At 50.3% G+C, this 26,027-nt stretch overlaps 1 protein-coding gene across 1 annotated transcript in view; it reads right to left on the bottom strand.

Moving 5' to 3' along the window:
- CDH23 (cadherin related 23) overlaps positions 1-20,950 on the bottom strand; it is a 215,559-nt gene extending 194,609 nt beyond the window's left edge. The window contains exons 1-3 of the mRNA XM_074830236.1: positions 20,932-20,950; positions 9,710-9,781; positions 4,738-4,815 (exon numbers count right to left, since the gene is read on the bottom strand). Of these exons, the coding sequence (XP_074686337.1) occupies positions 4,738-4,815; positions 9,710-9,776 (145 nt within the window). The 5' untranslated portion in view covers positions 9,777-9,781; positions 20,932-20,950. The remainder of the gene's footprint in view (positions 1-4,737; positions 4,816-9,709; positions 9,782-20,931) is intronic.
- Between the last annotated feature and the right edge of the window lie 5,077 nt (positions 20,951-26,027).

Here is a 26,027-nt window from a genome sequence, read left to right as displayed (position 1 = left end):
AAAAAAAGCCCTCTGGCCTTGTCCTCTCCTAGGATGGAGAATCAAGTCATCCACAAATATCAGAGGGCCATGCTGCCTCAGACCCACGTGCAGTTACCAGCAAGCACCCTTGCCAGCTAAACACCAAGCTCCTCTTCCAGTCCTCTTGCAAAATAACTCTGTCCCAGAAGGCCCTGAAAGGCAGGAGGTAACACACACCAACCTAATTACTTTAATCACCACCAGCCAACAAAGTACACCTACACTGCAGCAATACTCCAGCATCCCTGGCTCCTCTTAGGCTGCAACAGCTTGGGGTGCAGAGCAAGAGCCACAACTCTGTGGAAAATGTCAACTGCAGCCCATTTCAGTGAAGTAGGTCTCAAAGACCAAGGTTCAGCTCTGCCCCTCAGAACTTGGTGGAGAAACATCCATATGTTTAAGTCCCTTAGCTGGTGTGGGTTTCCCCAGGAAAAAAAAAGCCAGCTTTCCTCTCAAATTCCTCATGCCTTCTCCTGCAAGCAGAGGAGGTCATCTGCTCAATATAGCCCACCCTGGAAGGGCTCCAGCTTGCCCTGGGAAAGCATAATCCAAGTTCCCCACTGCAGAAAGTCAAACCACACCATCAGAAATTTGTCAGACAGCAGAACTCTCCTGTTCAGTGCCAAGAGCCAGACTGGGATCCTCAAACATCCAGTAGCATGGCCAACACACAAGTGCCCGAGCAAGACTTCTACATGCATGCTCCCCAGCAGAATTCATGACTCGGTCAACACCACCAAGAGCTTTGGGTGTCTCCAGCAATCACCCTCTTCTACTGTATTTAACTGAAATTCCTGCAACAACATTTGGAAGTCACCATCTGCTAGTCCCCAGACAAGCAGGGTTTTTGTAAGCTCACAAAGGCATACCTACCCTGTTCCCAAAGCACAAGCTATTTATGGTGCATTTACCAGCTCAGCAAAAGTTGCACATAGCAAAGGGGGGCAGAAGCATGTAAAATTCCCCCCATCAATCATCTGTCTTTCTGAGCACATTGGACTCAGGCAATGGAGAGCACAGCCCATGCCTCCTGGGAGAGGCATAGAGATGAAGGGAGGGAGCAAGGGGGCTTCAAGCAGAAAAACTCAGCCCCGTGCATTACATACATACTCTTATGATTTCAACCCACCCTCTGCCTCCTGTCACGTGCACATACCCACCTCGCAGGCGCTGTGCTCAGCATCCATCGGCCACCCATCCCTCCACATCACAGTGGCACCAAGCTGCTGAGTCAGGGAGCACGCAAGGCCTTTAGCCCAAAAACCCTGCACCCAGCCAGGCTCCAAGTGCTGAGCCAGCACTGCTCGGGGCTGTCACTCAGCAGCTCTGACCACAGGACTTGCTGAGTTAGAGGTTCTCCTTGGCCCTACGCTGTGACGGGTTAAAACAAGCAGGAGGACATGCTGAGGCAGCCAACTTTGGGGGACCCGGGGCTGAGCATCCCACCAGGTGCTGGAGGCATCCCGGTGATGCTCACAGGAGGGCATCCCAGCAAGCTGGTGGAGAGCCAAGAGCCTCAGCTGCACACTCTCCTGCCCAGAAATAACTAAGGGAATCAAATAGCAGGCAGCCTTGGCAGAAGCCCCAGGGGAGCCCAGCCTCCCCACCTGCCAGCCATCCCAGGTGCCTTTCCCAGCTTCACCAACATCCTCTCACACTCACGTTGCCCCGGGGTGGGGGGGTAGTCAAGCATTGCAACTAAATCCTGGCAGGTTTCCCCCTTCTGTCATACACTGCTTAACTTCAGCAGGCTTTACAGAGGAGATCGGTCTTCCAAATTTAGTCCCCTCTTCTAGTTTTAAGCAGGGCATGCAGGACTAAGGGCTGATGGGCAGGAGAGATGCACTGTCCCCAGCCCACCTGGGCAACCATGCCCCTGACACAGCGTGGCCCAAGAGTGAAGCCAAGTGAGTACTATCAGCTCGGGTGTAATGATTAAAGCATTTCCCACTCTTTTAAGACAACATTATTCCAGCGATGCTAAAATGTTATCGCTAGGATGAAGGGAAAGTGGAATTGCACTCATCTGAATGGCCTCTTTTGTCATGCATTTTGCAAGGTATTGAGGCATGAAAGCTTTCAGAGAAATTCGGGTGAATCCAAGCTAGGTGGTTATAAGGCTAGTTACAAACCTGACATGATGGATCATCTTCATTTTCCCATTCCTGTCCTGCATACAGCAAATCCATTTGCTGGGCAATTAGACTCCAGTCATTACATTATGCTAAGACGACGTTCCTTTTGCAGCAGAAGGGACCCCAACCAAGAGAAACCCAGAGCACTGCCTGCCCATCCCCACCTGCTGACAAATCCAAGGCTGCAGATAATCCCACCTGCAACAATGCCACCTCCCAGGCACACCTGTGAGCATCACACCTTACCAGAGACCTCCAGCAACTCAGCTGGCACCAACATCCATGCCACCCTCCCTTTCCCACAGCCTTCTGAAAGGTTTGGGATTAAACGAAATGGCCCTTGGAATGATTTTGCTTAAGGCAGCGAGCAGCACAATAAAGACAGACAGTCCCTCTTCTACAAACTCTTCTTCTAAGGGCTGTTAATCAGACAATACTCCTACTTTTGGAGTAAAACACATAGTGATCTGGCCCAACCAGTCATTATCCCTCCTCCTCTCCAGGCATCTCCCTCCTCTACTGCAATTTTTTCCCTGGTCCCTTCAATCCTTTCCTCAAGCTCACATCTCCTATTCCCTCCGCGTGCATACACGTGTGTGTGTGTGTCTGTGTTTCCATTACTTCTGGGTGAAATAACTGACTAGAGGGTCAGTCCACCTGAAAATTGCTCTCCCCGGACCTAAATGAAACAGATGGGCATTGATGATGTTTTGGGAGAAATTAATCAGCCTGGACCAGCGGCAGCGCCAGCAGCTCCCTCGGACCAATCTCGCCTAATGAATTCTGAGCTCTCTGTCTTAATAGCTCCTGACAAGACTAATTTACTCTTGTAAGTGATTAGAGGGGGAATGATCTCTTAATTGTTGCTTAAGATTCCTTTCGGCATGGCAGGCAGCATGCAGGGACTACTCGGTTTGGTGCGAGGTGAGGCTGTGCCCAGGGATGCCGCAGGGAGCTGCACGGGGGCCTTCGCTCAACGCCACAGTGATGGGGCACTTCTAACAGACCTCAAAAAGAAGCTGCATTTTTTTCTAGGTAAGAGGCACCATATACTCTTCTGCTACTTACACCCCAGTCAGGATGTAAGAAAAAAAAGCATCGTTTGGAGACATCTTTATCTTTTTTTTTTTTCCCCAGATTTTTTTTTTTTAAGTGAATAAGCCAAACTCAGAAAACATCTACCAACAGCAGGAAACACAGAAACACTGTTTGTCAACACTTTCAAGGCTGACATTTCCCTCTGGTGCATCTGGAAACAAAATCCCAGGGTGCCAATATTCTTAAGAGTGAATTTCATTTCTGTACAGTGTAATACCAAGTTTAAAAAAAATAAAATTCAACCCCCAAAGTAATTCCAAGAACAATTTTACTCACGCAATCTCTCACTGGAAAGCAGACTGTCAGAAATCTTTCCCCATTTTCTGCCAAAATAGGAGTTCAGTCCAACTCCCATAAGGTATTTCAAGCTTAAGTACTTTGAGAACCATGTACTTGGTGAGGAAGCATTTCCATTAAGCTGTTCCCAGCCAGCTCTCACTCCTGCTCTTGCACAGCTGTTTCCTTCCCTGGGACTTGTCCGGGGCACATCCAGCACTAAGTGTGTTTGCAGGGACACTGGCAATCAAGGGGCAGGGAGCATACCAAAAGCAATGCAAGTAAACCCAGTGTAAAGTAACCTGTAAGGGGTAGGCTCACTGAAGAAGGCTGTGAAAAACGGCATGGATGCAAGTCATCAGGGGAAAAAAAATTAGAAAACAAAATTACAACAAAGTCAGGTCCTTCCTTTCCTTACACTGTTCACAGATTGCCTTCTGCTGTGCTGTGAGTAAAGGCACCTGAGCAGTGGTTTTCAGTATTACTTCACATTGCAAATAAACCTGAGCATCACTGCAAGACAAAAGTCCACAGGCAGACAGCTGCGGCTCCAGCAAACCTTCTCCTGAGGACACAACTCTACAGAGAGCTCAGCTACCACTCAGGGTCCTCCACGGCGTCTATCCAAAATGCATGACCAGGACTCCACGTCCTGCCTACTTGCTCAGATGCCACCCCAAATCCCACAAGCAGGACACCATGGGCTACAAAAGATGCAGCTGAGGGGGCCTCCAAGATGAGACAGAAGCCTCAGCTGGAAGCCTGGGTTGAGCTGAGCAGTCACTAGAGGAAGCCTCTCCAGAGTCCTCCAACCCTTGACAGCTCTGGTGATGACTTAGGTGCTACAAGAGCCCTTTTTTAAGGGGGATGCTGCTTGGGCTGGGTGGTTGAAGGCAGCAGTAGATGTGAGAGGGGGCCTCCGTAGCCTCCATCCCAGCTGCCCTCCACTCCCAATCGATTCCTCCCGCATTAAAAGCCAGTCACGAGCCCTGATTGAAGAGCACAAGTTTAATGGACTGAGAGCCTGGAAAGAGGCCGAGAATGACCGGGTCGATTTCTGCATTTACTAAAAACCGATCCCTAGCTAAATAAAGAAAGAAAAATAAGCTGCATCTGTCAATCAAAAGAAAAACATTTCTTTAATGCTCTTCCACGAGAGAGCCGGCAGCAGCAGCAGACCCCCTGCCCACAGACATGCCCCACTTACCCACAGGAGTATCCTCATTGATCAGCAGGTAGGTGTCGAAGAAGTAGTTTATGAAGTACGGCAGCCGATTGCCCTGACCTGGGAAGAGAACAAAAGCAAGGTGTTATTTCCCTGGCATGTTGTGCATGGGCCAGCAGGGCTGGGAAAGGCTCAGGGCACAGAGAAATGAACACAGAGGACCAGGCTCACCACTTGGCATCATGATGGCAAGGGGTAACCCCAAGATAAGGGCTAACAAGAGGGCAGAGAGCACTGTGTGGTTCCCTGTAGAAGCTGGTTGGGGAGCTGCTTTCCTCCACCAGCCTTTCTTTTTTTAGTATTTTCTTTTGCAGGATGGAGGCAGAGGGTAAAGGGGAAGCCAACAGCTCAGGGACCGGGGACATCAATTATTGTTTTAGCGCATGATTAATACCTTTGCTTTGTTCCCATGGTTGAGAGACTTTTGCCTTGTCAGCCATCCCAGCAAAACCCGGTGCGCCTCCCCTCTCCCATCAGCCGATTGCCTTTCCCTCTAATTGCCTCCTTTCACCTTTAATAACCAGGCTCACTTCTTTCTACTCCTTTTTTTACGGAGCTGGAAGCTCGCGAGCCTGCCCCTGGACCGCAGCCTCATTAGGTGACAGACCTGAGTGCAGAGCACCTAGGAGAACAATGACTGCAGCCTGAACCAGGGAAAAAGTCAAACAGGAAAGATTTACCATTAGGAGGATGCAGGAAAAGAGGTGGTGAGAGAGAACACAATGATTTTCCAAGAAGGTTTGGTGTTGAGAGGGTTGCATCTGAGGGATGGGTTTTCCTCGATACACAGCCAGAGCCAGCCAAGCCTGCAGGCTTTAAGGACTGCAGTTCAACTGCCAGGCATCAAAATCAGGGCTGTGCGCAGGGAAGTGGAGGTTTGAACTAGTCTGCCCAAAATAGTTCATGCCCATTGATGGTGAGTCCGAGGAGGGGAAGAGACTGGAGTGGGATCCCAAGCGCAGCCCCTCGCAAGGAGACTCACTGGCAGCAACAGGGCAGTGCTGTCCCGCTATGACCCCTCACAACTGCCTTAGATGTGAGCCGAGCCAAAACCCAAGATCGTAAAAGTATAAAAAAAAAAAAATCACCAGCAAAGTGGCAGCGTGACACCCCCTCACAAACCCCCACCACACCAGATGCAGATCCAGCCAGGCTCCTTTCAACACAGCCATTACAGAGCATCACCTCAATTGTAACCCCAACTGTGCTGCAACAACAAAGACATTGCTTTCAGCAAAGGCATAGCAACCTCCAGATGAGATCAGGTGTCCAGGTTTCCCTCCTGACCGTGCTATGCTTTCCCACCACCCTCATCCCCTGCACTTCAGCATCCCACCTTAAGAAACAAGAACCAGACCAAGTTTCAGCATCCTCTTTGCCTGCCCAAGCTCCCAACGCAGATCCCAGCTGTGTTCCCACACAAACCTGCTCAGCACCCATGGGAAACCTGCTCAAGGTGGGAGCATGGGATAGGGAAGCAGCCTGGGCTCCTTTGGGGCTCCCTCCGTAACAAGACAGGGATTTTCAGCACTGCCCTCTTTCCCGAGGCACCAGGTTTGTTAAACACCTCAAGAAGGGGGAAAGCACTAGAGGCAGCACTCTCACAAAAGCACATTTAAATCTCAGCCTCCAAAGTTAAGTACCTGGAAAGAAAATGAGAAGGACCCCGACAAAATGGGTTATTTAGAGCTAATGGCATCTCCAGAGGCTTCGAAGCACACTCGTAGCTGGCTGCTGTGCTGGGGCCAGCAGGCTTTGAAGGGGGCAGATGTGGCTAAAACACACCAAGCAGGGCTTACCACAGGGAACTCACTTCTGCAAACCCCTCTATTTCAAAATACATTTCTTAATATCACCACTATACTAAAAAGAAGTTGCATCTTCCAAATTCAGCTGCGTCAGGTGCTGGGAGGGATTCGAACCACCAATCTGCGAGCACACAGGATCCGTGTGTTAAGAGAGAAGGGTGACTGGCACCTGAGGGTTGGGGAAAACTGAAGGAGGGTCTGGAGGCAGGACTCTGCTTTGGGATGCAAATCCCAGGATACAGAGCAAGGCTGTCACCACACTGCCGGGCTGTCAGCGTTCAAAAGGGAAGTGCATGATAGAAGGGGATGGAGAGAAAGTGTCTGAATGGTATAAAAATGTAGGTCAAAAGATGCACACTATGACAAATGGAAGCCGTCCTCCCAAAAATAAAAAAGGGATGCCATGGCTGAAGCCACAGTCCCATGAGCCCTGTTCCCCTGGCCAGCCTCAACACTCACATCCCAACCACAGCTATTTCCACCTCCCCCACAGCCCGGGCTACTGCCAAGGGCTGCATCCTCAGTGCACCTTCAGGAACCTGAATAAGCTCTTATTCTCATAACACGGGTGCTGTTGAAAAATGCCTAGCTAGTCTTTAAAACATGCATCTCCCACACATATCTTAGTCTAGGATGACCAGACACTGTCCTTTCACATTTAACCCAGGACTGTCAATGTTTTGTTGGCTGTGAGCCCACCTTCCACACAAATTAATTTGGGAATCACAGCCACGCTCCACATACCCTGAAAGTGAGTTCACACTTCCCTAAAGTCATCACTGTGAACCAGCCATCATCTGTGGCTTCATCCAATGGATGATCAGCTGGATTTTCCTTCTGCAAGACTGCCACAACCACCCGTCTATACCCTGGGGATATACCATCACTTTATCCCTCAACACTACTCTGGCTCATGGCCCACCAGCAAGGTGCATGGCAGAAAGCCATCGCTTCCACCACACTCTCGTAATCTCCTTTATTCCTCCTTCACGTGCTACCAACAGGCTCCAAGGAATCACCATCAACATTGTTTTGATGTGCTGGGAGATTTTCTACCCTGTGTGTGTCTTCCATACCTGCTCCACGTTATTCCTGTAAAACCTGCTGTGACTTTGCCCTTTGAAGTCAGTACTCGCATCCTTGACCACTGCTTATGCAAGAGCATGGTAATCACAGAGCCGTTCTTCTAGTTAGCATCCCTCGGTCCCTCCTAACCTGGAGATGATGAAGCTCTCTGCTCATCTCCAGTGACTGCAGTGGTAGCTGGGTAGGAGCAGGCAGACTGTACTGCCATGCCACGCTAAACCATCCTCTTTCAAACACACCAAGCCCACTCAGGCTGCACTTCTGCATTCACCCGAGCTAATTCCTTCACCAGGAGCTTTGCAAGTCTTCCATCACCTGCAGTCCCCAGGGCGTATGGCAGGGCATCCACGCACTTCTCCTCCCCATCCCAGGGACAAGAGTTGTGCCAGCACTTGCGTATCGAGGGCAGGCACTCCTCAGGGAGATGACAACTGAGTTCTGGGCAGGGCATGGTTTAGGAGAGAGGGGCTGACACACTGCTGATCTGAAAGTGCTAGTTAAGGGCCTTCAAATCCCCATTTCCCTGCGCTGCCTCTCCAAGGCTTTGCAGCTTGCTATTGCAGATCTGCTGTGTCCAGCCAGGCACCTGGAGCAGGGCTGTGCACACACTAGCTACGGGTGCTGTGACCAACCACACAGGGAGGGAGGAAGGAGCAAGTCCCCAGCCAGGCAAGCAAAACCCACCATCCCACCTCCAATGGGACATACTGGACTCATGGCAAGTGATCTCTCCAGGGGGCAAGTTTTAGGAGGCTCAGACTGGGGCAAAGGACTGAGTTGTCTTTTTTTACTTATTTTTTTCCCCTTCCAGAGGAGTGACAGGGCAGTTAACTAGTGAGGCTATACTTGATCCAATACGACACCAGAGGGAGATTGACTGCGCTTGTCAGTCACAGCTAATGTCATCCACTGACTGCTTAATCAGGCTGCCAATCTGGGCAAGCCATCTTGAGGCTTTAGTAGGGGGAAAAAAAGAAAAAAAAAACCTTTATTCCAAAGGGCACAGTGCTATCAAATGGACACACACTCACTATTGTTTATCAGCAAGTGCCACACAGGCACACAACCCCCAGCCTCCCTCTCCCCCCACCAGCACCCAGGGGCTTTAGCCCATTCATGCAACAATCCCAATTTTCACGGGGCTTTGCTGTATGTTTACAGTACTTATGCATCCTGGATATGCCAAAGCCTGGCTCAAGAGGCACATTTGCTACATGAGAAGGTAGTTGCCCCACAGCCCATACAGAGGCCAGGCTGGACTCCACGGCTCCCTGCCAGAAGATGACCAAGAGCATCATGCTCGCGGGGCAGAGCCCAGCAGTGGGAGGAAAGCTGACCACAGAGGCCCTGCCTGCCCAAAGCCCTGCCCTTCCCTCCAGCTGGAACATGAAAAGAGGTTTTGCAGCTCAGAGGGGAGTTATTTCCTGCACAGTATATATTAAAGCACAGTTTGAGTAATAATTTTGCTGCTGAAAGCACAGGGAGAGCCCTGTCAGTAATACCTCTGCTGCTGAACAGCTAACAAGCTTCTGGTTTACATCCTTGCCTTTTTATCCACACCCTCTAATTTCCTTTAGGTTTTATTTACATAAAATGACCTAATACGACATCTATTGCCAGGTCCACCACCAGCTTTGACTTTGTGAACCCATATCTGGAAGCTGCCAAGGTCTTCCCACTGAGATACACCAGGAGCATCAACCACCATTGGGTTCACCAGTGCATCCTTCTCCTCCAAGCCTCTTCCCAGTCCCACCTCTCTCTCCCAGGAAGAGCCATCAGATGTCACATGTGCCCTTTTCCTGACTGCAATGAAAGCGGCTGCACAGGAGCACAATGTACAGGTCCCCAGGACTGCATCTGATAGACGTGGGCAGCCTGCTTACCCATACCAGCCACATCTCCCCGTCACCACAGCAATGCTGTTCTACCTTTAGATATTCACCAGCAAACCCCAAACACAGCAAAAATTACCCTTGTACCTCACAAACAGGAGACCCAAGCAGGCAGAGGAGGGGAGAGAGAAGAGCACGGCATGAACAGACAGAAAGATGACTTACCTGGAGAGACCAGCTCCAGGAGCAAGAGGGGAAGCAGAAAGTTGCCAGCAGTAGTGTGACACTTCATGGTTCCTGTCAAAGAAGAAAGGCAGCGTCAAGTCCAGCGCTTTATGGATATTGCCTTGTGTCCCCACATCAGGCTTAGGGACACAGCCCTGCCCCAGCTTACACTTTAGTGCCCCAGTGCTGCAGGCACAGTTGCTCAGGCAGTCAGGGAACACCCAGGAGATCAACATTTTGTTAACACTTGGCTTTTATACAGGCACTTCACCCAAGTTTGCCACTACTACCACTTTCTTGGTTCATGCAGCCCCAACCATCCTCTTGGCGAGCATCAAATTGAAACCAGGATTAACCTCGTGTAGGTGATACATTTTTATTTTCCACTTTTCAAAGCATATTTGTTCATCTTGCATGAGGGGATAAGCCACAGTGACCTCTGTGGTCAGGACCAGAGCAGAAGCAGCCCCAGCTGAGATGAGCTGCTCGAGCACAGAGCAAGATGTTGAGGGTAAGGAAGAGCTGCGACACGGCAGCAAGACGTCAGCACCGGGATTTAAGATGTTTTGGCAGAGCTACCTGGGAAGCTTGACCCAGAATCACTGAAGAGGCACTGGGATTTCAGAGGACAGAGCCCCTCAAACTTCTCGAACCACCCGGGCAACTGAAAAACAGACACTGCGAGAGCATTGGGAGCAGGCAGGCTTGCAAACATGCTCGCATCCCGCTCTGCCTCTCGAATTTCCCCAGCTTCGCACTCGATGCGGCACACGACTCCTCACGATGTGGCAACAGAATAAAGCAGCAACAGGCAGCTGCTTCATACGGCCGTATCCTCACATGGTTTTCAGACCATTAAATACAAAGCTTTTTCCAAATTAACCCCACAACGAAGTCCTACTTTGCAAGGAAATTCATACACGTGGTATTTTAAAACATTCCACCCCAGAGGCAAGTATAAATCATATACGTTACATACAGCATATAGGCACAACAGAAACCCCCAGGCAGCTCGCACAGAGCCTGAAGCAGACAGGACATCTCAGTGACCCATCTCCAAAGCTCTCCATATTTCTGCAGGTGCTGTGAAAGGTGCGGGTCAGGGGAATATTTTCCTACCGGCTCAGTGCATCCACACAGCAGCAGACCCAGGGACAGAAAAGGCAGAGAGCATACGTGACAGCCAGCCTTTTGGGCAGCAAACACTGAGATGAACTGGTAGTTAAATGCACGAGCAGCTCCCGCTTGAGATCTAAGCACTGACCTGAGCCATGAGGGCCGAGTAATAAATCATATCTTCCATTTACCAGCCTAAGCAGGGACTCGTTACACTTGCGACTGGTCATATACACCACAAGTTTTGGTTCACGCAGCGCTCACAGCACTTGGAGGACAGATCACTAAAGCAACGGACCTGAATAAGCTGCTGTGACATGTGTGATTCCTACCCAAACAGACAGCTCATCCATAAACCCAGAGTACCAGCTTCACCCACCATCTCTCTCCTTTTACCCCAAAAGCTCAGCCTTCCATTTACAGCATCCTGCTTGATACACACTAAACACAGCGATGGCACACAGAGTTACCCCAAAGCGTGGCACTGTGCTGGGTACAGGCTGCAGCTGTGAGCACAGCTAAGGGTGGAGTGGTCTGCACCCCACAATATACATGGGCACCCCACGGTGTGGTCTTACCTCTGCGGGGGAGCCTGCACCCCAGCAGGAATGAGCAGACCCTCCTAAAGGAGCTTCAGAGCAATAGCTACACATATTTTATTTTTACTGATGGATGTGTCAGAGAGGACCATTCATAACAACTCTGTGACCATAGAAAGGGCCCTAAATTCTAATTTTTTCAGCTGTTTTGCCACAAGAGAGTCTCTGGAAGGAAAAGGCAAGAAAAATGGTGCTGTGGTCTTTTTGGTGCCTCTTTAAGGAAACTCAGCACAAGCCTGAGAAGACACTTGGGATCAGCACTGCTTAACGTTTAGGTGTATCATGCCAATCTCCCCAGAACACACAGGCAAGGCAGGAAAGTTCAATCTTCCACCCTATGCCAACAAGTTTCTGACTTCTGAGTGTTTGGTGCCAGAAGAGCATCCAAAAACCCAGTTTCTAAACAAAAATTACCTCTTCCCCAGGAGCCAGGCACCTTAGCAGGCCTTTTAAATCTTTAGATTCAGCCAACAAAAGCCAAATACATTCTTCTAACAAAGAAAAAACCCAAACTTCTCTATTTCCCCCCTTCTTTAATAGGTTTCAGGGAAGAGAAAGTCTTGGACACAGACAACGCTGCTGTTTCAGGCCCCTGCATCCCCCTGGTCAGCATCAAGCCTGGGGTGCAGAGCCAAAGCTTGTCGTGCTGCTGCCAGAAAGGATGCAACGGAGACGAGCAAGGCAGCCCAAGCCCGAGCTCTTCCTCCACCTTCTGCTGTGCCAAAATGCCATTGAGGAAAACGCTAACTTTCTTCTAAAATAGCACCGCTATCAGCTCAAGTGAGCGGAAACATTATTTTCCGGCTTCGCAGACCATGTTTGAAAAGCAACAGGGCAGTGGAAAAACAATTTACGTGATGTAGAAATAAAGGCAGTTGACAGCATCCCCTTTCAAGTGTCATGATAAATCTAAATATTGTATATTCCAAGTCAGTCACTTCATTATGTAAGTAATTGCCTGAAATGTCATTTTGATTTTGTCTGTCTTCATTAATATTGCAGCTCTTCACTGGTTCTCCGAGATGGTTCACTCGAATATTGCAAATTTAGGAACGGGATTGAGAAATCTCCTGGGAGAACTTAAAAATTGTGACTAAGAGCATATTAAATTGCACCTTCTGCCTGAAAGAGGCTCTTTGTAGGAAGCGTTCGGTGCAGTTTCCAGCATAATAATGTATCTGGGCAAGTCATCTCTGGGAACTTAACTCTTGTCTCCTGGCTGCAAAAGCACTAATGTTAAACCAGAGATTTCCCAGTCCGCTGGCAACCGCTCCCCAAGGCACGGGAAGCAGCAGACAGAACTGCATTAAATGGTGATGGATGGGAACTGGAGGAGCCTCTACCACTGAAACACCACTCTGCAAAGAAGTCCGGGGCTTGAAAGTTTAGGAACTGGCTCAGGTCGAGCAGAGGTTTTGCAGCCTGCTTGCCTCAAATACCTTCTTCCCAAGTCCAGGAATTGACTTTTTTGCTGCTTAAAACAGCATCGCTCTATCCCTAAGTATGTCAAAGATCCCACCTGCTTGGCTACGCAGACAGAGCCCAGCCAGCGCATGCTCCAGTCCTCGGCACACGTTAATCCAAGTGAAGTTGGCAACGAGGCTCCGAGAGCCTTCTAGATCTCACCTCCATGAAACACTACCACTTCTCAAGCCTGGGCCACATATTGCTCTTGGGGTGCTTCAGCATCGGCTTCCAGGCTGTGCACCTGTATTGGTTATTTTTAAACGCACTGTTGGGGTGCTTGCATATGAGAACAGCTCACACACACACACAAAACACACTTAATTGCCTCCATCGGAGCAGTGGCAGCAGTTTCTGTGGTGGCGGTGCCCTGCTGGCAGAGATACTCTCACATTCGAGCTGCTGCATCTTTAATCACTCCCCAAAGCACCAGCCCCTCTCTCCCTCAACCTGGTCTTCCCTTCCCCAAACAGCACCGCGACACTTGCACCTCCAAATTTATAGTGTCAGCCTCTCTGTTTGCTCTGCGCTGTTCCAGGAGCATAAAGAAGAAATGAAAGTGTAAATCAAAGCGTCTCCCAAATGGCTTCCATGTGAGGCAACTGTATGCGCCTTCCCAAAAAAGGGCCTTCTCTGGCAACGCAGCACAAATGATGTCCTCCGAAGAGGAGAGCCTGGCAGCCAGCACTGCCCATCCACAGCATTTGCTCCTTCGTAGGCTGAGTGGAAGTGTCTGAGTTACTACCAGGATCCCACCATGCCAGTGGCATCCAGCCAGTCACTGGAAGACCGCTCTCCTCCCAGCACGCCACCCGTGCCCACTCTCCCCAGCTTCTCCATCACATCGGCCACCTCGGAAGAGCAGCCAGGAGATGCTCCAACAAGGGCCACCACTGAATGTGCACCAGAGAAACCACCCCACCATCCTCTTCAGCAAAGGCACCAACCCTCACACCAAAACACAGCGGGTTGCAGAGGCACAGCAGCTCCTGCTTTCCCAGCTTTTCTATCCCTCTGCTCCTCAAATGGAAGCACCGCTAGAAATTCACCTTTTCTTCTTATTGCTTCCTGGCCAGGTCTTTACAATAAGTGGGATTCAAAATGAAAAAAGTTAATTTTTTTTTTTCCCCCCCCACATACTGGCATGAGCTATACACAAATCATAATTCCTAAAAATAACAAATTGCAGAACAGGGTAATCAGAAGTAAATTGATATTGATAAATAAGCTTTTCTTCCATGCGGTAGGTGGTTTATTTTAATCTAATGAGTTTTATATTTTCTGAGCTTTCAGATTCCATGATGAAGAGCCGTCCGCGCTAGAATTACGAAGCACTTTGAAATATTGTAATTTTATGGCTCATTTTGTCAGGACTCTTGAAAATGAGATTTGTTCCCAGTGAAAAAATTTGCCCTTTTTTTCTTCTATTCCCTGCAGTGAAGGAAAAAATTCCCTCGTTAAATAAATACAGGCCAGTGTATTTGTATGTGTGGGGGGGAAGGATGGATGCACACAGAGCAGGGAGCAAGGGGGCACGGCCGTCAGCAGCTGCTACAGCCCACCTAAGCACTGAGACAGTGCTTGGAGGAGAAAGTGTGAAAGATGCTCTCTCCCTTCTTCCTCCACCCCAAAAGCAAAGCTGCCGTTGGAGACACGGCTGTTTTTTTCCCCACCCAGCCCAGGGGATGCCCACAAAGCCGACACTGAGTCCGAGCTGCTCCGCGCATCCCAGCTAGCACCAATTGCTGGTATTTAAACCTTTCTTCTAGCAGAGAAAAAAAAGCTAGAGCTGTTACTTACTACCAACTAGTAACATCAAAGTTTCCCACATTTCCAGCAGTTTACTCCCATTTCAACACAAGGACAGGAGGGGAAACATTTTGTTTGGAGCCTTGAGAGATTTTGCTTTCCCATAGGAAACATGCGTTAGCTCCAAAACAACATTAACGCCTTGTTTAACCAACAGCCCTAGATCAGAAGAAAATGTCACGTTTGAACTTCTCAGTCCGTGCAGGAAAACTTTGGGTTGGAAGTGAAATTGATTTTCCAAGTCATTGCAACCACTGTAAAATAATCCCGATAACTGCCCAGCTCTGCATTAGCAACACGCAAACCCTCCGCTGCAGCACACCCCAACCACGGTATCCCCGAGGAAAGTAATTTAGCGTTACAAGTACAAGCATCCAATTCACCTCTTTATTCATGCAATATTAAAATAACACCCTGGGGGCTTTGGGAAGGGGGACTCCCACTCCCCGCTGCAGCAGGCATGGCCACCCATCCTTCCATGGCAAAGGCAGTATCTTTCTTGAGTAGATGGAAGAGGAGATGCTCGATTTTTTTTTATTCTTTTTTATTATTTTTTTTTTTTTAGTGGGGCAGTGCTGGCTCTACTGAGTCTCCAGCACTAGTTGCTATGATGCCTATGGTGACTAGCAACCATTTTCCATCACAAAACCTCACTTAAGCTGGAACAGCAGCTCATAAACTAGGAGGCAGACTGGGATGGGGTATGGAGACCAACTCAACAGGCTCCCATCTCCTGGTTCCTGGGCTGCACCGACAGAGAGCCCAGCACATAGAGGCAAGGCAGCAAAGGAGCAGCAGGGCTACAGAGCAGATGATGCTAGCGTGGGATGAAAAGGTGGAAAAGCAGCCAACAGCAACAGAGCTTGGCTTAAAGAAGAAAAAAAAAAAAAAAAGAGGGACAGAGGAAAAGGAGGAGGGGGAAAAAGGGTGGGAATTATTCCTTTAGGAGGTAGAAAGCTGAACACAGTGAAGTGGCATGCAGTCTGGTCTCACAAGACAGGAACCTCTCTCCAAACTCTTAAAAAATATATAGGCAACGGACAAAGTGGCAAATGTAAAGATGCTGAAGGCCTGACCCAAAGCCCGCTGGTGAATGGGAGTCCAGATGCTTTCTTCTTGTGCCCTGCCTGGAAGAAGGCAGGCTTGCCTGCTGGCCGACGTTGGGCAGCAGCCTGGCTGGACTTCCAAGCACCACTATCAAAACAACACAGGAGAAGTGTCCGACATCCTCAGGCTCTGACACAACATCTCTGAGTGAGTTTGTAACATTGCCACGCAGCCTGTGCTTACATATCCTAGGGCCCTCCTGCCTGCACTCCTTCAGATGCAAGCACACAACTTCTGTTTGATTTGGGGTTTTTAAAGGAAAAAAAGAAGAGATGACATCTGTGAAGTGGAATTAAAGAAGAAAAAAAAAAGTGTTCATCTAAATATTGCCCACTCCATTTACAGAATAATAAACAGACTTAGCAGACATGCAGTAGACGACTATTGCTCGAGCCCTCTGGCTCAGGCTGCCCCCCCCCAAGCGCAGGAGCAAAGCAGGGGGCTCAGCAGGGACACTTGCAGGGACAGGGAGGGACTGGCACAACACCTCCCTCCTTGCCACCCTCGGGTGCAGCTTTGAACATGAGCATCACCTTTTTGCAGCAGCAAGAGGAAGCACGCTGTAAGCTTCGCTCTAAGTACACCCGTAAGGGTGTGAGCAATGCAATAAGAAACTAAGCATCAACTTCAAGAGCAAGCCATCAGCCACAGAACCAGGAGCTCTTGACAATCAGTAACCAAACTACATGTCAAAGCCCTGCCAAAGAAGATGGGTTAGTTCACGTCATCTTCCTTGGCAAACACTTATCGCAGCAGACACCACTCCAAGCCCCCATCAGCACAGGAGCCCCCGGGATCTCGTTCCCATCTCCCTATCTCCAGCTTCTCCTAAGTTCCAAGCCAGATGTTTGCATCACTGAAAAGAAGTAACAAGGTTATTTGTTCAGTCCTCTGGTAACTCAAACTCCAGGCTGGAAAGGTAGATCTTCAAAAGAGAAAGAATAGGGGTGCTTCAGAGGAGCAAAAAAGCCAACCTGAAAAAACACCACCCTCACAGTGAGCAACCTAAGCTGCAAAAGCTCTCAGGCCATTTCTCACCTCATCCAAATCAAGAGAGAAGTGTCCTTGCTGCTTTTGCACAAAGCTCACTTAACTTTCAGCAAGAGGCACTTTGTGGCAACAGACCTTTTCAAGGCCCACTGGCTGTTCAAGCTAATAAAAGCGAGGCTTTGCCTGATGGAGTAACACCGTGAGCACGCTGTGGCTAATCACTCCGTAGCTGAAATTTTAGGAGAGGGATAAAAACAAAGTGGTAGAGACAGCACAGGGAAAGGAAGACAGGGCTACTTAGGAGGGAAAAAAAAAAAACAACAACCCAACAAAATCCCTCTATCCCAAACAGCAGTCCCCAAGAGCAGGGGGTCAAACAAAGACAAAGGCATTCAGCAGAGATTAAGTTATTTGGATTAATGACAGTAGTTCATCACCAGTGACAGGCTTGTTCATGCAAGCCCTCCTAGGACCCCAGCTGTGGCTGAGGATCTTCTAAGCTGTCCAGTCCCTCTCCTACATGCCCTTTTCAAATGTGCAGCAGCCCAGGTACCAGCATATCCCCCTATCGCCATCAGGATTTTGCCCCCAGTAACTTTCTCCCCAGCATACTCCGAGCAGGACATCTTTCTCCCCTGGAGATCAGCTGTTACATCAAACACACAGATCAGGGCAAAGCAATTCAGTCTAAGGATGGGAAAAAACCTCACTGCAACGTTGGCTCGGCAGAGCCTGGGGAGGGGACATTACAGCCCTCCCACACCCAGCTCTGAGTTTCCATTGCAAGACACATCCAGCAAGGTCCTTGGCCACAGGGCACAGGTTAAAGCAGATGCTTCTGTGGAGCTGTCTAACAGAAAGAGAGACAATGTGTGTCTGGAACGGCCCCTCTGATCATTTATGGAGTACACCACAGTAAAGCACCCACCAGAGCCATGTGCTAACATCTTCACGGACCAAAAGCCACCAGGCTCCACGACCAAAGGTTTCCTGCCCACATTGACCAAAACTTTGAGCTTGGCATGCTGCATGGCACAGCCTGTGCATAAATGTTAGTCCAGCCCCCGCTATAGTGTCCTGGTCATCACCAAACCACAAGCAAGATCCAGGACATCTGCAAGGTTTGGGTGAGTCTTAATCACTGGGATTCCCCAGCTGCAAAAGCTGCATGCTGAAATAGGGTCCGGTAGCAATACAAGCACAAAGGCAGGAATTTTCATGTCTGTAGGTCTTGTAGGCCATAAGAGCCCCAAACTAACCCTCATTCTCCTGTAACATTATTAAACATCTTATTGCAGGAAGCAGGACACTGTAGTGGGGAAAACACGCAGAAGTTTTGGGATGCACTTTGAACTATTTCTGCTCACAAAGCAAACCTCCACCTAAATTAGCTGGGCTGCAATAGCCTGGCTGCGAGCAGCTGGGACATTTTACACTCTAACAAAAGGCCACAGGCCAGCCCCTCATCAAGCCAACCTCATATCCTAAAGCTGCTTAAATTTAAAAATAATCTCTGCTCAAGACCATCTGCACAGAACATCTAAGAAACTTCATAAATTAAATCCTTTTTAAGATGTTCTCACCACCCCAGCTGCTCCTGGGGTATGCTACGAAGAGGATTGCAATGCCCGTTTTCTTTACATACCTCCATCAGGTCAGCAGAAAGGCTACCATACCATGGACATTATTTTGGAGATTATTGCAGCTGGGCAGCAGAAAACATTTCTGGTGCTACCTACCTGCTGCGTTCAGGTGATGCCCCTGGGAGGGACACGCAGCCTCTTTGCACATGGGCTGGGTGCCCTTACCAGGCCCAGCTACAGCAAAGAGCCAAGCCATGCAGCTCCCACCTCTTGTAAACGTTGTTTCTCCCACTTATCACAAAAAAAAGAAAAAGGGGGGGGAGAACATCAATTTTTACAGTTTCCCCATAAAGGGAGTGTTTTACAACTTGGTCTTAAAACAAAACATTGTATTTTCATGACACAATCTTGACTTGGTGCTACAAAACCTATAGTTGGCCTTCCAAAACAAGAGAGCTTTGTGCTGGGGAGGGAGGTGGAGAAGGAAAATGGAATTGCAAAGGGATTTCCTCCGCTCCTTCCCTAGGACAGAGGAGAAGGAGAAACGATGATAAAACTCCCTCCCTTGAAACACCCACCTGGATTTCAGCAAATGCAAGTTTCCCGTGGGAATACCTTGTTTCACAAAAAAAAAAAAAATATATTTGTGCACCAGCTCTATCCCGTAGCGCTATTGTGCACCGAGCCACACACACGAGGCATCCCAGGCTGCTGTGGGATGTGTCGGGAAGACCCCAGGAAGCAGCCAGGCTTGTTGTGTGCAGCCCAGCCACGGCGGGCACGGGGAACCAGCAGCTCTGCCAGCCCTCCCGATCCCCTCAACATCAGTTGTGCCCAAGGGATCTGCTGTCAGACAAAGTCTTTCCCACAGCACAGGTAAGGGAAAAAAAACAAATGACAACAAAAAGACATGCACCAGTATAGAAAACTCCCCATTCCAGCATGACCCCCTCCCTCCCCAGAAAACACTGGTTGATACGAGAGGAGAGGTATCTTGGGGAACGGCAGAGGCTGGCAAGAGGGTGCTGGCAGCACCCTGGCATGGGATTGGGTTTGGATTTGCCCTTCCCATGCAGAGTACCTAAGGGAGAGTCCCAGACTGCACCCCAGCCAGCTCCACTATTCACCTGCAGATAAGCAGCACATCGTCCCGATCTCCGCATCCTTTTATTTGGCCAGATAAGCTCCCCCAGCTCTGCTTCTCCTTCTCCCTTTATTTATTTATTTATTTATTTTTTTAAAAAAGAACCAGTGCCTTTTCTATCAACAGCCTTATTAGTTTCTTTTTGGACAAGTCTTTACTACCAACACCACAGATTTTGTATTTTCCCAATCAAATGCCAGTAATTAAGATCCACACCTGTATTTCTAATTGCAAGCAGGCATAGGCTATTATTTACCTTCATGTAGCATCCAAAAATTGTGGATCAGAACAAAGAGGCTGGTGCCGGGTAGATCAAACCGAAGAATGACACCAGGGAAAAAACCTACCCCTGCCACAAAGAGTGTACAGCCGAAACACCCCTGGCAAACCCCAAACTCTGCGAGTTAAAAGGATGGGTAGTGTAATTTGGCTGGCTGGTTTTAATAGGGACCAGACTCTTGAAGTTTGAGCATTTTCTTTAAATAAAGACTCCGGCGACGACTCCAGGCAGTTCAAAGCTAAAGATGTCTGGGCAACGCCAAGTTGGTTGTGTGCGGGAGTCGGTATTTGAGGTGGTCAGGAAAACATTTATTTAAATAAAAGAGGATTACAGGTTTTGTCAGAGATTAAGGAGAAGAGAAACAAGCCAAGAAGTGGTGGTGGTGGGGGGGGAATAATCTCAACTAAAGCGTTTCCTCAAGAAATAAAAAGAAACCACTCAGGGCAAGTTTGTCATTTTGAAAAGCTGTTTTCTCATTTAATATGTTTTTGAAGGGATTTTTTTTTAAAAAAAGCAAACAACCAAACAAAAATAAAACCCACCCCAACACGTCTTTCATTGCAGTTCAGTCCCGCTGCACTGGGGTCAGAGCCGCCTGCCTGTCCCCACGGCGGCTGCAGCGTGGCACCCCGCGGACCCCCGGCACCCCACCTTTGAAGAAGTTCAGCCCCGGCTCGCCCGAGAAACTTTGCAGCTTCTCACCGCCTCCTCCTTCCAAGCCAAACTCAAAACGAGAAGCGAGGATGGGTTTGGGGACGGGGCTTGCTCTTTCAAGGGGCAGGACAGCAAACACCACCACATTATTTTTTTTTTCCCCCCCCTCTCAAAGGGAGAAAGGTTGGGGGGCTCCCCTTCTTCTGCCATTAAAACCACCACGCTGAGCGATATTTACCCCACCCACCCCCCCCCAAAAAAAAAAAAAAAATAGCAGCGCTCACCCCAAAGAAGTTGTCCCATCGGTGGAAGAAAATAAAGGAGGTTTGGGAAGGAGGAGGGCGCGCAAAGCCGCCCCGGAGCGGCGGCGGGTGGGGGGGATGCCAGCGGCTCCGCTCCCGCGCATCCTCCGCGCACACCCCCCTCCCTCCCCCCCAAAATAAACGCGGAATAAAGAAAACTCGCGAGGGCATTACCTGTGGCGGCCGGTCCCGGTGTCAGCGGCGACCCCCCATGCCCCCCCCCCCCGCGGCTGCCGGCCCCCGCCGCCCTACCAGCCGAGTGAGCCGCCGCGGGAGGAGGAGGAGGAGGAGGAGGAGGAGGAGGAGGAGGAGGAGGAGGAGGAAGGGGTGGGGAAGGAGCCCGAGCGGCGGCTGACGCGGGCGGCGCAGCGCCCCTTGCCCAGGTAACGGGTATTTCAGCGCCGGCTCCACCGACACCCCCCCCCCGCCCCAACCGGGGACTCCCGGTGCGCAGCCAGACCCCCCAAATCCGGGCTCACCCCCCGGGCTGGCGGGGGGCACCCCTGAGACAGCGGTTACCACTTCAAATTAGAACTTCAGCCCGAGGCACGCAGTGGCCGCATGAAGTTTAACTGAGCCTATTTGGTTTTAATTTTTTGGGTCATTATTATTTTTTTTTTTTCTGACCTTTGTGCAAGAGCGGCTGGCAGGCCCGGGGAGCACGTAAATCATACATGAGTGGGAAAGCGATACGGGCAGCGCACTGGCAGGCACACCAGGAGAGCCGCACGGCAATTATTCCTCCCCAGCTCCTCTTCCTCCGGCACTCGGAGCCTCGATTTCTACAGACACGGCGTTAGATTTGCTGTGCCACCGACGCACGCTTCCACCTAACCCGACACCCTCCTACCACCCATCCCCTCCGACCCCAGGTCCTCCCAGCTTGCCTAAGCCCAGCAGGACATCACGGGGCAAATCCCAGCCTCCAGTCCAAGCCCTCCCTACAAGCAGCTTTAGGAGAGACAGCCAAATGTCACCGCTTTGCCCTATTTCTTGCCTTCTCAGAGGTAACCAAGCCATAGCAAGGAGCCTGCAACAACACCAGTCCCCACACCAAGGGGGTGATGCAGCCCCCTGCCGTGTCCCCCAGCCCCAGGAGGGCCAGGACTTTGGGTCCTGCCCAGCTACACATATACACAACCCTCCCAACCACTTGCGGCTATGAGGAGCTTTACCTTCCCCCCAGACCCCATCCCGAGCAGCTTTAATTAAAACACTAAACAAGTGCAGTTTGTGCTGCTTAAGCCCCTCCGGAGCCCTGCCTGGAAATGTCGGGAGCCTTCCCATTCACTCACCTTTGCATCCCTCCTCGCGGAGCAGCAGTGGGCAAGTGCCTCTGCAGGAGCAGGAGGGGATAATTAAGCCCTTGCCTCTCTTGAGCAGCTTCTGCTAATTACGCAATTACCACAGCTCCTGGGCTGCTTGATTTGAATTGGGCAGAGGTCTGCTCCTGGTACCCTCACCTCGGCCCTGGGAAGGGGGGATCTGCAGTGGCCTACCCCCCTCCCTGGTGCTGGGCAGGGTCCTCTCCCAAACCTGGTTAAGCTGCAGGAGGGAGCCGAGCCCGATGTTGCACCCCAAAGCCAGCCCTGGCACACCTGCAGCTGCTTTGGGGTTGCAAACAAAAGTCTCTGACAAAGAGCCGAGTGCGATGAGCTGCCTGCAGGTAACGAAGGTGCTGGCAAATAATTTCCTCGGGTGTATGGGGTTTGCTATGGATTTACCCTGGGTACCTGAGCTTATCCTAAAGTTGCAGGTCACAAGAAATGCAAAGGGCTCAGGCGTTACCAGTACAGCCCTCAAGTATCCTGCTGAGCTGAGCCAGTGCCAGTCTGGGTGGTTTATCTCTCTTGAACTCTTCATCCCTCCCTTGTCCTCTTCATCGGCACAGCGTGTAATGCAGTCCGGGTACCTGTGCTGTGCTGATCCCAGCCACATCCGTAAAATCAGGGAACTAATTAGGGGAAAAAACAACAAAAAGGAGAGGGAACAAAAGCAAAACCTTATGTTAAGCAACTTGAAGACACATTTCACGCCTGGTTGTTGTCTATAGCCACTCTGACTTTGCACAAGTGATGTCTCACTTAATGGCTCTCATGGTAAATTCAGGTCAGTGTTTCTATTTAAATAGAAGCACACCTCTGCTTAATCGCTGCCTGGTCCCTATGCCTTGGCTTCACACCACGGCTTTCAGACCACATCTTGACCACTTTGAAGACCTGTCACCTCTTTTACATGTCAGCTCTAACGAAGCTGAGTTCATCCTGGCCTATGGGTTTGGCTTGGACTCCTGGACCAATTCCCAGTGGAGCGCAGGCTGCAGCCTTCCCCGTTGGGGCCGGGGGTGAAGGACTAGTGGGATTTCACTGCCTACGTTCACAAAACCCACGGGAATTCAGTATCTTACGAACTGTATCTCCCTGTCAAGCCTGGTTTAAATCAGACAGCAACAGCAGTAACTGTGTGCAGGCTGGACCTCAAACCAACTTACTGAGTTGACGTTCTCAAGCTCCTGTTTGAAGGAAGCAATGTCGCCCTGAGACACAGCCCGCGGGGGACGCGCCATCGCAATTGCCTTTTAACGAGCTCAGAGCTGGGGTAAAAAGGGACTAAAATGAAGTAATGCATTGCTAGCAGAGGGATGGTCCCAGTTGCCATTGGGATCGGAGGGACCACAATTAGTGCCAACCCTACAAGGCAGGGAGCAGGGCAGTTAGCAGGAGGGCTAGGATAACCTCCCTGCTATCCCAGCCTTTCTCCACAGGCTCATTACTGGGAAACCTTTTTTTTTTTGAGCCAGATCCCATGACCTCCCCTCTCCGTCGTGGCTGCGAAAGCAGAGCAGCTAGGCAGAGCATTCGCAACATCCTGGCACCACTCGCTCAACCTTGAAATTGTACTGCAAGGCTTCTCCCCCTCTCATTTTCTACCTAAGCACAGAACATTTCCCCATCCAACTATCCCCATGGTGTATCACTCCTCTCTCTGCCTTTCCCGGCCCTTCTGCTGCAAGAGATGGGATCGCCATTCATCTCTAAATCTTTAAAGAGGTGAAATATCACATGGAAAGCAGGTAAAATGCAGGGACGTGCAAAATCCTGCCCAGCTAAGGTACTGAATTATCTCTGCTTGCCACGGACCACGTACTGCCATGGACCCCAGGGTCTGCATGGACATCAGCTGCCTGACAACCAGCGCGTGCAATATTGTACCATCAGTCATTTCTTCACGCCTCCTTTTCCCCAGAAGTCTCCCACAAGGATCCCTTGATGTGCTTCCCCAAACTACCATCCTTCTTTGGTAAATAAAACCCATGCAAAAGCGCAGGAGGGCTTTTTGCTGAGGGAGAAGCATCCCCTGCTTTCACTTCTTGGGGGACACGGTGGTTCTGTCCCCCCAGACCACATGACGCTCAGGGATGGTGGTATCCTCCACTGCCCGTGGCTTTCCAGTACCCTGTGTCGCAGTGTGGGTTGGGATGGCAGCACAAGGGAGGCAGCTCCCTCCCGTGTTACCCTCTCACGCGAGTTGCAGGATTAATTTGTACAGTGGTCGCGGGGTTTTCTTTTCGACCACCTGTGCTGTGGCTGATGGTGAGCTGGTTTTTCCGGTGTGAAATTAATTTCCAGGTCCATTTCACACAGAATTTTAAGGCCAATATTAGGATCATGCTGTTTGTTTAGGAATTTATAAGTGAAGGAAGCTGGAGAGGAATCTGAGCAAAGTTAAGGGATTGCTCACATTTTCTTTCTGTAGAAGAAAAGTGCTGAAAGAGCAGCTGTTCTCTTTTTTTTTCCTTTAGAAATATCAAAGTACTGCGTTTCAGATTGCCTCTAGTCCATATGGAGGGTAAAGCAAATGTGTTTAAAGATGATGGGAAGGTCAGGAGCTAGGCACACATTTGTAGCACATGCCCAATTCATGTGGCATCCTTCATCGGGGATCTGCCAGCTCACATTTAGAGGTGGGTCCAGCTGATCTACCCTTGGACTGAGCATCCCCAGCTGGGCCAGGGCAACAGGCACTAGATAGCCAGAGCATGGTGATAACATGCAGCCAGAAGGATCAAGGTGTGAGCTCCAGAAAGCCTTGTAGGACCACCCCAAACAGACCTGCCCGAAGCCCTGAAGCTCTGCCCTTTGCAGACCCCAAAGCAGCCTGTTTGCAAAAATGCAACGTCTCCCTTCGTAGCCCAAGCTGTACTCATGGAAGCGGACAGGACATGTCCCCTGCTAAGGACACTGAGAGCACCCAGCGGCCCCTGGCTGGGCTTGTTGTATCCAGAAGGGGTTAATGAGGATAAAAGAAAACCCAACCTTCATACCAACTCTCCGAGCAGCTGGGGGTGCTTTTCTGGCTTTTGAAACAGCCCTCGGTGTAATTTCCTACTGACAGGGAATGTCAGTAAATTCACAGAGTAGCGACTGTTTGGCAATGATTGTGACAGGCAATCTTGAGCAAGAGCAGTTAAGGTGAGAGGGGACAGCTTTGGGAGCCGGGTCCTTTACTCCCCGGGGATGATTACCCTGAGACACTTCATGCCACGCACCAAAGGCATCTTTCTCTGAGGTTTGAGCCCTACCTTACCAGCCAGTTGGTTTTTTTTCCTTTTTTTTTTTTTCTTTCTTCCTCAGCAGAGGCAGAGTAAAAGGTGCCATCTACAGGCACAGCATCCACACGACAGCCCTCTGGATCTCCTGCCCAGGCCGGGCTGGATGTGTCCCCCTGCCCCATGCCCTCTGCCCCTCCAGTTGCTTTGCCACCCGAGGTGGCTGGTGCCTGGGCCCCTGGGAGAAGCCACAAGCGCTGAGGTTGCAGGAGGTGGTGGCTGGGACCCTCAACCTTGCATGAGGGCCCCAAGCAGTGCGACACCTCTTATCCTCCCTGGGTGCTTTGGGCAGCAAGGACAACCCAGTGGCAGGCCAGCCAGCGTGACCCCTGCTCTAACGACCTCACAGGAGCACCACAAATCCTCCGCTGCGTTTTGCTGGGCAAGGCAGCACAGGGCTTCAACCCAGAGCTGGCGGCTTCAGCGCCACCCCCCCCTCACGCAGCTTTTCTGCATGATTTTCAAGTGGTTTCTCCATCCTGTTCCCCTTGACATCGTGAGGTACAAAGGCTGAGCACAGGCAGCAAAGGTACCACCATGTACGGAGCTGTGCCCTGCCACAGTGGGCTGAGCACATGGCCAGGCAGTCAAAGGGGGACCTGGGGACCTCAAAAGTCAATGGCTGGTGGAGCCACCATACCCCCTTTGCTGTGCTGGCTTT

Source organism: Strix aluco, chromosome 7, assembly GCF_031877795.1.
Source record: "Strix aluco isolate bStrAlu1 chromosome 7, bStrAlu1.hap1, whole genome shotgun sequence".
In the NCBI taxonomy this organism is placed as follows: domain Eukaryota; kingdom Metazoa; phylum Chordata; class Aves; order Strigiformes; family Strigidae; genus Strix; species Strix aluco.
This window is presented reverse-complemented; position numbering and strand designations above follow the sequence as displayed.